Source organism: Erpetoichthys calabaricus, chromosome 1 (genome assembly GCF_900747795.2).
Source record: "Erpetoichthys calabaricus chromosome 1, fErpCal1.3, whole genome shotgun sequence".
NCBI classification, from domain to species: Eukaryota; Metazoa; Chordata; class Cladistia; order Polypteriformes; family Polypteridae; genus Erpetoichthys; species Erpetoichthys calabaricus.
The window spans coordinates 231,162,319-231,178,354 of record NC_041394.2 but is presented as its reverse complement, the minus strand read 5'-3'; the positions used below and the strand labels follow the sequence as shown (position 1 = coordinate 231,178,354).

The 16,036-nt window shown below is 35.8% G+C and overlaps 1 protein-coding gene across 1 annotated transcript in view; it reads right to left on the bottom strand.

The window, feature by feature from the left end:
• Positions 1-16,036, bottom strand: part of LOC114657174 (mucin-19-like) — a 125,867-nt gene that overhangs the window by 82,624 nt on the left and 27,207 nt on the right. Inside the window, exons 9-20 of the mRNA XM_051928712.1 lie at positions 15,245-15,308; positions 14,929-15,026; positions 14,537-14,756; positions 14,176-14,295; positions 12,558-12,678; positions 12,335-12,473; positions 12,124-12,213; positions 10,351-10,420; positions 8,073-8,210; positions 7,736-7,888; positions 4,777-4,871; positions 1,212-1,338 (exon numbers count right to left, since the gene is read on the bottom strand). Coding sequence (XP_051784672.1) covers positions 1,212-1,338; positions 4,777-4,871; positions 7,736-7,888; positions 8,073-8,210; positions 10,351-10,420; positions 12,124-12,213; positions 12,335-12,473; positions 12,558-12,678; positions 14,176-14,295; positions 14,537-14,756; positions 14,929-15,026; positions 15,245-15,308 — 1,435 coding nt within the window. The remainder of the gene's footprint in view (positions 1-1,211; positions 1,339-4,776; positions 4,872-7,735; positions 7,889-8,072; positions 8,211-10,350; positions 10,421-12,123; positions 12,214-12,334; positions 12,474-12,557; positions 12,679-14,175; positions 14,296-14,536; positions 14,757-14,928; positions 15,027-15,244; positions 15,309-16,036) is intronic.

Sequence of the window (16,036 nt, the reverse complement as noted above, 5' to 3'; positions counted from 1 at the left end):
CCCTTACTCTATTGAAACACCCCTGCATTATATATACATTGATCTCCACTGACTCAAACCTCACAAAACTCAGAAAATCATCACGTCCTTCGCCCGCACCTGTAATTTTTATTTGAAACTAGTGCTGCGGTCCCTTCATCTCATATGCTAGCAGGCCATTTCCTCCTCTGTTCCCCTTTTTTATACATGTCTTTGCCATCAGTCTTCTCAGTTTTATTGTTTCTCTGGCTGTCCGATGGGAGGTGTGAATACTTACTATATTTTCATGAACAAAAACTCTTTGTCATACGTCAACAGCATTGTTTCACATACTGCACTGCTTCAAACAGTACAATAAATAGCATACAGTTCATCACGCTATACAGATTTCACATTTGGATAAACGTAGTTAATTTTATCATTCAATTATTTAACAACCATCACAAACATGCTTAAGAAACCCTGCTCTATATGAAAAAGGCTGACGGCTTCACACATGTGCTTTGGCACTCCTGTGGAGCTCTACTGAATCGATTCCCATGATTCACTAAAAAGAGTATGTTAGAAAGAATCAACTGTTTATGTGAAATGTAAAATGTAACACATCGCCGTGTAGAAATATAGTGGAGTAGAAAGCTAAGATATTTGCTGTAAAATGCAGTGGAGTAAAAGACAAACGTATCCACAGATGAATTTACTTAAGTAACAGATATGTGAAAAATGTACAGTACAGTAATAAAGTTATTGTACTCTGTTACTTTTTACCCCTATCTTTCTGACATAATAACACTGAGTAGTTTACACCAATAAATTATTCAACAGAACTGTGTCAAGAAACACTACCGGAATTCTGTTATAACAATGGCAACATGGCTGCATAATGCCTCACTGGGACCATGTAAAGTCAGAAGTTTTTCATTCTTTATTTTCTTCCTTTTTAGTCATTCTTGTGTGTGTTCAGATCATGGTGTGTGTGAGAACCTATCTATCTATCTATCTATCTATCTATCTATCTATCTATCTATCTATCTATCTATCTATCTATCTATCTATCTATCTATCTATCTATCTATCTATCTATCTATCTATCTATCTTTTGATTGTCTATATATGGAATCTTTAAATAATATACCAGTTACCTTCTTGTTTAACTATGGCAAACTAATAGGATCATGTGAAAAAATAGGTGACAGTTTATAAAAACAAATTAATAAATAAATAAAAGCACATACCACACTGATCTCTCCTCCATCCTGTCATATGCAGACCTTTTCTAGAACATTCCTTTGCATAGTTTTCAAAAGCAGTACATAAGCATTGATTCACATTGTCACAGTTGCAGGTACTGGTAATACAGCTCTAAAAAGACAAAACCACTCATATTCAATTGTATTTCAATTATCATACAACTATAACCTTGAAATAGGTGAACATTTCTTAGAAAACTGAGAGTAATCTTTAGACCTAATTCTCCTCATAATGTTTCCCATGGTACATTTGCCTTTATGGGGTGGCACATATGAGAGTGAACTACCAAAGGTCAATAATTAATTCTGAAGTCTTGTCATTTGATTACAGCTTATATGTTCTGAATACTCAAATAAAAAGAGGGCATGAGCTGTCAACTCATCACCACTTGGGAAAGAGCTCTTTCAGAAGAATGGAGCATCATTCACACAGACTTAAGAGATCCAGACATGATAAGAAGTGTTCCCATGGAAAAACTAAAAATGCCTTTGCTGCAAATGTTCCTCCCTAACTTTGGGAGTCATCTGAAAGGGTCAATGGTTGAAAAATGGTAAATACATACCATGGAGATCATTCTAAGACCAAGTATGGAAAAACAAATGTGAGGGGAGCTGTCAAGATAAAGAGATTAGTTTTTTATGATGTTATTAGGCAGCTATCCTGATTTGACTGGTGTCAATCCCATTTATTTCTGTATTGTCCTTATTCTTTTCAATAAAAATTTATTCACAAAAATGAACTAACCATTTAATTGTCAAGCTTGATTGTGAGTTTCATAAAGTTACTATATTAGTTTTTCACATATTCAAATGGACCTTAAAAAGTCTGTCATCCTTCATTGGAAACTGAAGCTGAAGCAATGTTTTGTGGGATTTTCAAACTTCTACCACAGATTTATTTGCAATTTCAGTTCTCTGATGGCACCTATTACCTTGCTTACAAAAGGGGTGTCACAAAGTTCATTTAGACTTCAGAAGCACAAGACTAAGTTTCCAGTTATTTTGAGACACACTGATTGTTCACTGCCATTCCAGGTTGAAGTAAATACATCTAGTGTTGGAGTGGGTGCTGTAATATCCCAAAATTTTTCTGAATTTGGAAATTTCCATCCTTGACCTTATTTATTCTAAGAGATTGTCTTCAACAGAATTATATCGTAGATGACTGAGAATTGTGAGTGATTAAAATTGCCTTGGAGGAGTGGCATCACTGGCTGGAAGTGGCAACCCTTGAATTTGCTATAATCACAGACCATACAACTGTAATATATTTTAAATGCCAGCATAATGTTTAAACATGAGACAGGTTTGCTAGATGCTGTTTTTTAGCATATTGAATTTTGTGATCACATATCATCCTGGTAATCATACTACCAAGGTGTAGTAAATTAGGTTTTGGAATGGGGTCATCCCTTCCCATTCTTGGGACACCCGTTTATTTTATAATCTTTGGAGTTTCTAAAATGATATGTCTGGTGGTAAATAAGGATGTCAGGAATTTCAATGATTGTTTGTGCAGTGTGCTGCCATGCCAAGCCTCAGTCTGGTATGAGATGGGGACAGTTGCTCCCCACTGACTGACCTTCTCTCATCTTTGGGAGTATGTATTGGTTGATTTTATCACTGATTTTTCTCCTTCCATGGGTCATACTGTCAATTTGGTCATTATGGACCAGTTTTCCAAAGGCTGCTCATTTCACTATATTAATGGAACTTTTTTCACCTTCAAGGTTTACTTAGTTCTATTGTCTGAGATCGTGGACCTCAATTAATTTCATGTTTTTGGTGAATTTTTTTGTAAAAAAAGTGGGGATTGATGTAAAATTAACCTTTGGTTATCACCCAGAGTGTAATGGTTTATGTCTGAGAATTAATCAGGATTTGGAGAAATTGTTATGATGCACTGTTAACTCTTTGAAGTCCAGCTTGGTATATGCTCTGCTTTTAGCTGAACTTTCTCGTAACATGCCGTTAACTTCTACCTGGGTATGTTTCCTTTTGAGTGTTTGTCCAAATTTCTGAATACACTGTGCAATAACTAGTCCGTGAGTTGGACTAGTGGCTCAATGTACAAGTAACAGATTGTCCATCTGATGTTTCAGGTAGGATGGAAGCTGTGGCTTGTGAGCAGTAACATATGGCTTAAACTGCCTTCATGCAAGTTAGGTCTGAAATTCATCAGACCTTATCCTATTATCTGGTGAGTTTCTCAAGTCAAGTAGAAACTGGCTCTCTCTTCCTGTTGTTTCAGGGTTGTCTATGGACCTGAGAAACACTTTTGGATGTTCACTCGCAATATTCATGCTCCGAGGCTACTGGAGCTACTGGTTCTTCTATCAGGTTCCTTTTAAACCAGATGGCCAGATTAGACAACCCTTGAAAAGTGTGCCTGAGGGAAGCTGTATACACTACAACTGATGGTACATATGATCACAATTTGTCATGTTGATAATGTCAGTGGATACCCCGATATAAATATGGCCATGGTGCAAGTAAATAATAATAATAACACATGCCCTAGTGATAGTTAATTTTCTTTTCAAGTAGGTCAATTGCTAGGTTTGTTTCATGTACCCTTTTCGACTTTGACTTTGGACTTTAGTGCTTTACTTGCTCGATTTATTTTGATCTCCCAGTTTTGACCTTTTCCCTGGCACTGACTACTACTCCGGTTAATGTTATTATCTCCTGGTTTTTTCAGTCACTCACAATAATTCGAGAGACCCTGTCTCATATTATACAGAGATTTTAACAAATAATTCAATTTATCAAGAATAGCATGCAGAATGTCACCTAGGCTGCATTCACATAGCGCATGGAACTGTTAAACTTTGTGGTATCATTGACTTTTATATACACATGATGTAGCAGTGGAGGGGAAGAAGGCATGGATCTGCTGTGGTTGAGTACATTTGTTTTTATTAAGATCATTGCTGTATTTCAGAAAGTACAGAATGGTCAATCAATGAGTAGAATTAGATTTACCTAGAAATGCTGCACACTGGAGATTCATGAGTGTTGTGGTTAATATTCGACGTGAAAAGTTGAGACCGTATCTCATAATTCACGCACAGAGATAATGCTCTCCATATTAAAAAAAAAGTCACAAAGGGTGTTTTCCAGTGATCCATGTATCATACTTCTCAGTTTCCAAAAAATGACTGGATACTTCATTCAGTAATTGATGGTTAGGTGAAAGCAGAAACAATGCAATTTTATTTCTGCGAGTGAAACTGTTGACAGATTCTTTCTTGTTGCTCAGATATTTGAGGATTTGTGAAAGTTCACTGGTTCAACCTGCATGTGTAATTTGGACTTAGAGAAGGCTTACAACAAGCACACTCCTTAGGATATTGAGAATGATGCCTTTCACTTTTCAGTTTGTATATTTGCAAAGTGAAACTTGCATTCATATTTTTGCCATTCAACTTTTAATTTAAGTTAATTTAATATATAAATAAGTAGTCACACCTCAAAAGTATTTGATTTTGAGGGATGAATCTTTGCTAAAGGCTAAAAATATGCTTCTGAACAAAATTCAGTCACTTACTTTGATATAACTGTCATAATTAACAAGAGAGTGGCATCTGGCAAACACTCCATTGGGGTCCTTGAGAAGAGCACACTTTTCATTTGCATATTTTTCTATAAAAAAAAAGTTTTATATCATTTACAAGACAAGATAATAAAGACATGAGAAATTACAACATTTTAAATTTGATTCTGAATATTAACTTATTAATGTGACAGTTTCCAATTACATATTAAGCTCTAGGAAATACCTACTTATCTGTAAACTTGAAATCCCAGGAGCTCCATAATAAATGTCTATTCTGTCTGCCCAATATCACCATTGAGAAAGTAGCAATTTTCTCAGGACAGCCTGCTTAGCCCTTAATAATCTATTTATAATAACCATGAATTTTGCTTTGTGAAATCTCTTTTCTGGAGTGTGGTGTAGCGGATCCACAGCTCATGTCAAGAAGACCACTTTTTAAATAAATAATCGCCGCAGTTGTGGCTTAGCGAGGGGGCGTGGTGTGTGTGTGGCCGAGTGGTTCCCGAGGAATTTGTGATGTGGGCGATCTTCACTTAAGTGCACAGGTGAGGAGTCATCCGCATCCATAATTGTTCCCGGGAGCTGCTAATTACCACATCTGATCCATGTCCCCATAATAAATAGAAGCGCAAGGCGGCTAGAAGGGAGGAAGGAGAAAGAAATGAAAAGATGAACGGAGGTTGCAGGAGAAGAAGGCAGGAAGCAGGGAGAGGATAGCCGGTGCAAGAGAGCGAGAGTGAGCGAGCAAGTGCAGGCTCGCGGGCAGCTGGACAGTGAGCCTTTGTGGGGTGTTTGGCCAGCACCCCGGGAGCAGTTGGTAGTGGTCACTCCTGCTGAGCATATTGAGGAGCGGAAGTGACCGGAAGGAGGATGGCTTGCCACATAAGGCCAGTAAAGGCAACGGGAGTTGGGACTTGGGAAATTAACACCCCCAGCATGAGCGCCCTGGTCATTGGGTAAGCCCAAATCACGGTCTGGTTAAACCTACTGGAGCCAGGGATCGGCGAGGCAAACAGACTAGCAGGAGAACGCAGTGAGAAGGTCAGCTGCAGGCTGGGTGGTTCCTCTGGTCCATAGCCTGGAGTGGAGAAGCAGGGGAATCACCAGTAGGAAGACACTGGGCTTTGTTTTTAAAGAGACTGCTTCCAGCTGTTGTTTTAACCTCGTTGTTTTTAAAAAAATTTTTTCTATTGTGTTTTTTAACCTCCACCCATTCACTTGTTTTTATGGACTATTTATTGGAACTGTGGAGCATTGCACTTATTTATTTGAACACTGTTTTGTTTGCTGTTTTAATAAAAGCACTTGGCACTTTTTTACACCATCCCCTTGCTTCATTGTTTGTGCCTCACTGCCTAGCCAATCGGTGACATTACCGATGGTGTCGGGTTCAAGGGCTCCTGGGAAGGAAGATGGGAGCGTGGAGCAGAACCCACATCGTCACATTGGAGTTTCCATTTGTCAATTTTAATATCAGTTTAAGCACAATCCTTTCTTTTTTCTATTTTATATCAAATCTTCTCTATCTTCTTTTATACTTTTTCCTTTCTATATTTTTCCCATGTTTTTGGCTCTGCTGTTTCACAGTACTATTGTTTGTGTATTTCTTGAAATGTTAGTAAAGAACAGATTGATAAAGTATAAAGAGTTTGCTGTTTTCAAATTCTAACCGAAGGAACATCTTCTTGGGATTTTCCCACAGCCCAAGGTCATGCCACTTATGTTATTTGTTGACATAAAAAAAGTTACTGAGTGTGAATGTGCCCTATGATAGACTGGAAAACAATGTCACAGTCAAACAAAGCAAATTCCTGCCAAAAATAATTGTGCTGAATTTTACCGATAAATACTAGTCAGGAGTTGAGCAAGACAAATATTTGCTCATTGTTCTATTCAGTCAGCATCATTAGACTTGTCACTAAGGCTTTTTGTATGTTGTGTATTTCTGTAAAACAGCTACAGGTCATTCTGTATGTGTTAATATTGTAGCAGTAGAGGTTGATATCGACCTCTTGAACCCTCAGGTACCACACCAAACACCTGGTAAAAGTATAATTCTTCTTCTTTTTATTATAATACTGTGCACCAAGCACCCTCCACTCCACACTACTCATACAATACTATTAATTAATACTATTAATACACAATTCTTACTCCCAATCCTCCTCTCCCAGATACTTAGCCACCCTTCCTCCCAGCTCAGCTCAGTGTCTGGGCTTTCCCACAGTCCTTTTATATCTCCTGATCCGGAAGTGGTTCCAGCCCAACAATCCATAAGTCCTCATCACTTCCGGGTCAGATTAAAAGTCCTTTTCTTCAACCCGGAAGCACGTCGTTCCTTCCGGTCATGTGATCATGACGCACTTCCGGGTTATAGGGCACGTAGCACTCTGTAAGCCTCCCTACAGCGGCTCCTGGTGGTCAACATGGTATCTAGCAGGGTTATTTATAAAAACTACAATGTCCAAAATGCCCTGCTGGAATTTGGGGACCTTCCATGCTGCTGGGAGGGCTCCAACTGGCAGCCTGGGGGTGTGGACCGGAATATTTGGCCGGCCATCCCTCACAATATATATATATTGAGTGGTTATATGCCAGCCAAAGACCTAGGGAGACTAATCTTGTCAGGATTTAAACATGCAAACATTGGCTTTAATGCCTTTTGGCATTTGATTTAAAATGCTCATCACAGTCTACCCATATTATTGCATGTTAATTTTGAATTATCAATTTTATTAAACATTTTGGAAGATTCATAGAACTCAATATTTACACAGTAGTAAAAAATAATCTTCAGTATAACATTAAGATCAGATTGCAAATTAATAACATTTGGCCAAATATACTATTTGTTAGTACCAGTGATTATTAAACATGTTAAAACGCAAAGGATATTTTTTCATACCATACATATGGTATATTGTTCACAAAAAAAAAATAATAATTTTACCATTATCTGATCTGATGCACGGTATTGGGGATGGAGGTTCACATTCAGTATTTGTTGCCCAGGATTTGGCAAAGGCATCAGCTGTTGATTCCATAATACCAGAGCTTGCCATAAATTCATCTGTAACTATGCCATTGAAATTGCCACAGAGACCTGAAAGTAAAATAAAAATGATGATAATGAAATTTTGTACTCAGCTGCAAATATTTAGTTGTTGTAAAATGTCTTCTTTATAGATATTGATAAAAGTTGCATTTTTCACTCCAACTAGAGAAAGTAGGTGTTGATGGACAGAGGTAAAGTAAAGCAGGGAGCCACTGGCATCTTTTTGGCCTACCTTTGGTGGAGCCCTGTGCGTCCACAGGTAATATTACATAAAGCTGCATGACAGGAGCCACCTGAATCTGTAGGTTCATACCAAATGCTGTCTGTACTTGAACATACTGTGAAGACTGCCAAATGATAGTCACATCATCTAAAAAGCAAACAACGAAAGGCGTTAATAAAACTGTCAAATTGCAGTATTTTATACAGTTACCTGTATAATATAGGACAATGAGAGAGAACATATATATAATTTAATATATGTTAAATTTATTAAACTAACACTAAATTACGTAGCCATTTTTAAAAAGAGGAAGTGGTTAGTCTGTCTTCTTTGAAGTAAACACCTTACAGATACCATATGCCCCATCATTAATGAATGGGTGTAAGTTCCTTTCCATCTATATATACATACATATCTTAGGTCCATAAATATTTGGACAGAGACAACTTTTTTCTAATTTTGGTTCTGTACATTACCACAATGAATTTTAAATGAAACAACTCAGATGCAGTTGAAGTGCAGACTTTCAGCTTTAATTCAGTGGGGTGAACAAAACGATTGCATAAAAATGTGAGGCAACTAAAGCATTTTTTGAACACAATCCCTTCATTTCTCAGGGCTCAAAAGTAATTGGACAAATTAAATAACTGGAAATAAAATGTTCATTTCTAATACCTGGTTGAAAACCCTTTGCTGGCAATGACAGCCTGAAGTCTTGAACTCATGGACATCACCAGATGCTGGGTTTCCTCCTTTTTAATGCTCTGCCAGGCCTTTACTGCAGCGGCTTTCAGTTGCTGTTTGTTTGTGGGCCTCTCTGTCCGAAGTTTAGTCTTCAACAAGTGAAATGCATGATCAATTGGGTTAAGATCAGGTGACTGACTCGGCCATTCAAGAATTTTCCACTTCTTTGCTTTAATAAACTCCTGGGTTGCTTTGGCTGTATTTTTTGGGTCATTGTCCATCTGCATCATGACACAGCGTCCAATCAATCTGACTGCATTTAGCTGGATTTGAGCAGACAGTATGTCTCTGAACACCTCAGAATTCATTTGGCTGCTTCTGTCCTGTGTCACATCATCAATAAACACTAGTGTCCCAGTGCCACTGGCAGCCATGCACGCCCAAGCCATCACACTGCCTCCACCATGTTTTACAGATGATGTGGTATGCTTTGGATAATGAGCTGTTCCATGCCTTCTCCATACTTTTTTCTTGCCATCATTCTGGTAGGGGTTGATCTTGGTTTCATCTGTCCAAAGAATGTTTTTCCAGAACTGTGCTGCCTTTTTTAGATGTTCTTTAGCAAAGTCCAATCTAGCCTTTCTATTCTTGAGGCTTATGAGTGGCTTGCACCTTGCAGTGCACCCTCTGTATTTACTTTCATTCAGTCTTCTCTTTATGGTAGACTTGGATATCGATACGCCTACCCCCTGGAGAGTGTTGTTCATTTGGTTGGGTGTTGTGAAGGGGTTTCTCTTCACCATGGAAATGATTCTGTGATCATCCACCACTTTTGTCTCCCGTGGACATCCAGGTCTTTTCGCGTTGCTGAGTTCACCAGTGCTTGCTTTCTTTCTCAGGATGTGCCAAACTGTAGATTTTGCCACTCATAATATTGTAGCAATTTTGCGGATGGGTTTTTTCTGCTTTCGCAGCTTGACTTCTTTCACCTGCATGGAGAGCTCCTTTGACCTCATGTTGTCTGTTCACAGCAAAATCTTCCACATGCAAGCACCACACCTCAAATCAACTCCAGGCCTTTTATCTGCTTAATTGATAATGACATAACGACGGACTTGCCCACACCGGCCCATGAAATAACCTTTGAGTCAATTGTCCAATTACTTTTGAGCCCCTGAAATGAAGGGATTGTGTTAAAAAAATGCTTTAGTTGCCTCACATTTTTATGCAATCGTTTTTTTCAGCCCACTGAATTAAAGCTGAAAGTCTGCACTTCAACTGCATCTGAGTTGTTTCATTTAAAATTCATTGTGGTAATGTACAGAACCAAATTTAGAAAAAAGTTGTGTCTGTCCAAATATTTATGGACCTAACTGTATATATATACATATTATATATATATATATATATATATATATATATATATATATATATATATATATACACATACATACATATATACTGTAAATATAAACACATATATACTGTATATATAAACACATATATACTGTATATATATATATATACACATACATATATACGTGTGTGTGTATGTTCTTCACCTTTATTTGTACTGTATTTTTCATAACTACATTTTTTTTACCTGAATTGTAATTTTTAGTGATGATGTTAGTCCCATCAGTAATACGGTTATTTAAGAAGGTGTATATGGTCTATGGAAAAAAAAAAGATTTACAAGTATGTTAGAAATCCAGATAGCTTTTTCTTGAATATTTAACATACCAAACATGGACAGCATGATATAAAAACTAGATCATTTTATTCAGTTTGGTGTGATGACATATTTCAGACCAGAATTAAAATCACAGTGGACACAGATGGTTCAGAAAAACAATTAAAGAATTGTGAAATGTAACAATATACTGTACTTATGAGTGACTTGAGCAAGGAAGAAATAAGATGTTTATTCACATAATAAATACAGACATAAAGGAACAGAGACGGCCACTGCAGAAAATGCCTAATATGTATTGAATATGATGAGTTGAGGAAGAACAAGTTCAGATGTATTATCAGAGGAAAAAAATGAGATGATAAGCCTTGGAATAAGTGTATTTCATGATAAGTACAACATTTCTATAAAAAAGAAGAGTAAACAGCACAATACTATTAAGCCATATAAAATGATAAAAAATGAAAATGTTATTTCCATGCTGAAAAGGTGAAACACACAATGAGTCGGCTATAAAGCCTTCATACAGTTGAAACTGTGTATTTTACCTTCTTTTCTTTTCAGCATGTAAATAAGCTGAAACTTTTTTTCCTTTGCAGATGCATGCAGATGCCTGCTGACGCAGCCCTACACTAACTTCATTGAATATGAAATGATGCCATAAACGGTAAACATGATAGTGACTGTTCTGCAAATATGTTTTGAAAAAAAATGTAAAAAAAATATATTAAGTGATCTATTCAAACATCACCCTATATTCCTTCTCTATGTCTGAATTATTCTAATAACAATTATGGAGAGCTAGAGATTCTTTTGCAGAAAATACAAGAAAGTAGCCCTAGAACTAACAGCAATCCATCATAGGGTACACTTATCTATGGTCATGACAAGCAAATTTAATCATTTAATAAACCTCTTAAAATATAATTGATTTTTGGAAACAAACTCATAAAAACCCAGGGAAAATTCCCCTAAAACGGCACCAAGACCAGAAACTGAACCAGTGTTGTGGTTCCTATATGCTGCACCAGTCTGTTGGCCAACAGGTAGGCAATAGGTCATAAAACTATTTAAAAGAGGTTTAAAACTGCAGCCAATTGGTATTTCTTAAAGCTGTATTATAAGGAGCAGAGAGTCCTTTTAAATGAATATAAAAATGTACAGTATGTACAATACATTTGAGCAACAGCCAATCCTGACCCTGCTTTGGCATCAAACTGCAAACGCATAGTAAAGTGGTCTCATCACAAGCTGGACCTACAGAAATGGCTACTGGCTGGAAGTGTATTTCAATTGTTGTTTAATTTACAGATATTGTTGTACTTCCATGATTGAACAAATTTAATCCATTCAGAATAGTTGTTATGATAATGCTGGGGAGTGCAGTATCATTTTGCATGTGTAGTATTTCATAAACTGTTTTTTTTTTTTTCTGAAACTGCTAAAAGTTGTAGCTAACACATTAATGAAATACTTATAAATGACACTGAAGAGCTAGGTGAACAGCTCCTGAAACGTGTTCTATCGGATGATACCCAAGGAAAGCAAAAAGGTTATTAAAAGGTTGTTATTTATGTAAAAATGTTATTTTGATTGCATTTTAATTACTACTAAACTTAAAACAAGTGATATCTCTCTCTAAGGGTAATAAAAAAGAATTCTGCTTTGGATTGTTTTACTTACTAAGTTCAAACTAAGTTGCACTTGTGTGAGGCACCTGTTCTGGTCACAATCACTGAGTTCTGCTGTTAGAATCCAGGTTTCCTTAGTATCCTTCATTAAAATAAAAACAAGCCATAAACACAGGTTATCAACACAAAAGACAATACTTAATCATATTAATTACAAAATCTGAACATTACAATTCATTTGGTATACAAGGTATATGACTCACCATTGCTATGACATAATCGCAGTTTCCATTCACTGTGTAGACTTTACCATCAAATGTTGTGATGGAGGAGCCAACTTCAATTTTACATTGAGAAGGACAATCATTTTGTTTGCAGACCCACTTACCACTGTGGCACTCACTGTAAGCAGGGATTTGGAAAGAATTATTTTTAAACTTGTAATGAGTTTGTTCAGATTTCATTAAGTGTCTAAAAGCTGCTCACCATAACTCACAAAATGCCTCATGAGTTTGTCCTGTTTGGTAAACAGCACCGTTGTATTCACATGGACATTGCTCCTTCTCTATACAATTATTCTGTCCACTAAGGTCATCAAGAATTGTGCCTTATTTTGGATAAAAATAATATTTGAAATGAAATGTTAAAATTTAATAAAAATGCTTACATACTTAATAATTAAACAAAAAATAAATGCAAACCAGTAAATGTCATAATTATTGCAATATTAATTGGAAAAGAAAAAACCTCTAAATCTAGGTATAAAGTTGAACAGAATGAAAGGCACAGAGTGTTCACTAACATGGCTGAAATGGCTGTCTATCCAGTGTACACTTTTTGACAATGAACGACACTAGGTTCAAGCACAAGTGTTCAGGACTGCACTGAAGCAGGCTGCTGAGGCAGGTTTAAAAAAACATCCTATACAGTAAATCGTAAAGAGGCGCTCATGCATGCTACGTTGTTGAAGCAATGTTTGTCATTTTATTTTAAAATCACCCATAATTGTTCATCAAATATCAGAACTCCTGTATCAAATTATTTTTTATTAAGTTTTGCTTTGAATTACTTATTAAGTATCATCTTTTTATGATAGTTCATGTGGTGTTAATTAGTAATAGCACATAGATGACTTATTGAAAAATAGAAAAGAATAAAAGATAGTACAAAGTAAATAAGGTAATTCACACGAACAGAGCTGTTTGACATAGCCAGGCATCAGGAAAAATGTTGGGGAAGCACAAAACAGGCAGCTACACAGAGGTATCTGAATATTCAATCAAATGAAGACTTAGGCAGTCCGCAGGCTGCAATGGTATTGTTGGAAGTGAAAGGTAAATCCTTTAACTGAGTGAAAGTCTGATTAGAAGTATATAACTTTTTTGTGAAGTATTATTTCACAAAGGTGTCTTTTAAAGTTGGGACCAATTGAAAAAAGAAGGGAACAATCTTGAAAATGAAAATATCCTACATGTTACATAAAGAATTTGAATTAATTTGATGCGTGGATTAAAAATTAGAATTCAATAAGCATCATTAACTAGCTAATGTCTCCCAGATACACTGATGAACCTGATTTGAAAATTGTGTTCTTATAAAAACATATTTTCAGAGACTGTTTAAAATATTCTGAATTATTTTAATATTCACAAATTCACATGGAAATGACATAATAATGCTTTTAGCATTGGTTTTAGGCAGTCATCAATTATTCAGATAAAGAACAGAAACTGTAGTGAATAAATTTTGTATTTGTTCATAATAATATATATCAAGTAGCCCATGATGATCATATCATACGTTATAAATCCAACAGTGAAATCCCCCAAAACAAATAAAATGCACCCCATTTGGTGTTATCCTGGGGAAACAAAAATGCTGTCCATGCCATACATGTAATTTAAGCGCTGAACTTGTGTAAGTGTGCATTATTTATTTTTGTATACTATTTTTTGTTTTTAATGTTAACTCCATCTTTGACACCTTGTAAAGCACTTTAGGTTACATCCTTTGTATGAAAATGTGCTAGAGCAATAAATGTTGTATTATTGTAGTTTTATTTTATTATCTAAAGAAAATTGTAAAACTGATATTTTTTTCTTACCTTCAGGACATGCACAAGTTTTTGTTTCTGCTGTATTAGAGGGTGATGGATTAGAGCAAGTAGGGGGATTTGCAGGACCCACCTCAGTAAATGTCATGTTCTCAGGGCAAGTTGGTATATCTAAGTTTGTGATTAAAATAAATAAAGATCAGTATGCAATTAAACAGAAATATTTTAAAGTCTTCATTTCATTGTTAGATGTCAGTATCATGTTAATGAAAAATATTATTATGGATACAGCTATAAAAGTAAATCTTATATAATTTATTATTATGTTTGTCCAGTGGAACTATTTGTTTTCAATTTTGTTTTTTACTGCAATCTAGTAATTAGATTTTGTGTGATTTTGATTGTTTCTTACCACATTTTGTATCTTCCCTCCAGTGTGTTTCACTCAGGTCAATGAGGTTAGCAGTAGGACACTGACGAGTTAGTTCCTCATAGAAAGCACATTGACAATGAGCAGCATCAGCACAATTGCAAGAATCCAATCCACACTGCTCTATATATCCCTCATATAAGGTCTGATCATTCATGAAGCAGTAGGTAAAAAAATACTTCGACATAGCATCATTGCATATCTAAAATTAAATACAGACAAGAAAAGAAATAGATTAACATTAAAAAAAGAACTACGTAAAAAGTTAGGTTTTTATTAAAAGCAGATATTAAGAAACTAATAAAAACAAAGAAAGGCTAATTAGAAACTATACCTTTGAATAAAACTGATTTATTTAGAAATGTTTATCTTACGCTTTTGGTTTTGTCACAGTCCTCTGGATTATCTGGTATTTCACAGTCAGCACTGCCAGGAACTCTACTCTGTTGTAATAACTCTGCTCTACTATTATCTAAAATACAAACATGGAAACTGTTTGGTTAGTTTACCTCATTCTTAGAAACAGTTTACTTATAATATATAATTCAGTGTAAACTTCTGATTGTATAATATTTCATTTTATTATAAACAAACCATTTTCTAAGCACATACATTAAAAGTCATAACTAATAAAACAAGCAAAGCAGGAAGAAAGTGGGTTAAGAAACACATCTTTACAAATGTATTTACCATTTATGTCATAATTTCCACACAATCCTACTGTTTTTCCACGGTAGTCAGAACGAAGCTGCACCTAATAAGGAAATATTAAACAAAATAGGAAAATGGTTCACTTTTGTACATTTTTCAGAGTTTTCTTATTATTGGATTTACAATTGGTACATCTCCTTTATTACTTCAGTACATTTATTCAGAGAAAAACCTTTAACTGATAATCTACATTGTTCAGCTCTACCTTTGTTAAATGTCTTTAGAATATTCAAACATGTGCACATAGTAAAGGGCGAAGAATTAGCAAATGGGAATACATTCAGTATGTTTTCTTCTGGGGATGCTTTGTCAAATAAGGAAATAGTTCAAATATCATATGTCTTTGTATTGCTTTTCACTTTATAGAGCCTTAATTTGATTACTCGGAAATGTATCAGTTAGTCATAGTCATTCTCAAACCTGCTTAAACTAAATCAGGGTCACTGGAAGATGGAGCCTTTCTCGGCAGCATTCAGCACAAAGCACAAGATAGGAAATAGCCTTCAGCAAGGCGCCAGTCCATCACAGGGCCCCTCACTCACAAGTCCCCATTCACACTCAAACTGGTGCCAGTTTGGAATCACCAATAGCTTAACTTCCACAATTTGGGGGATGTAGAAAGTACACCAGACTATCCAGAGGAAACCCACACAGATATGGGGAAAAGTGCAAACACTCAGTTATTTATACTTAAATTATCCATTCATACCCCTGTATTATTTTACCACTACCATCACATTCTTAAAGTTTCTTAAAATATACTTTAGGGTC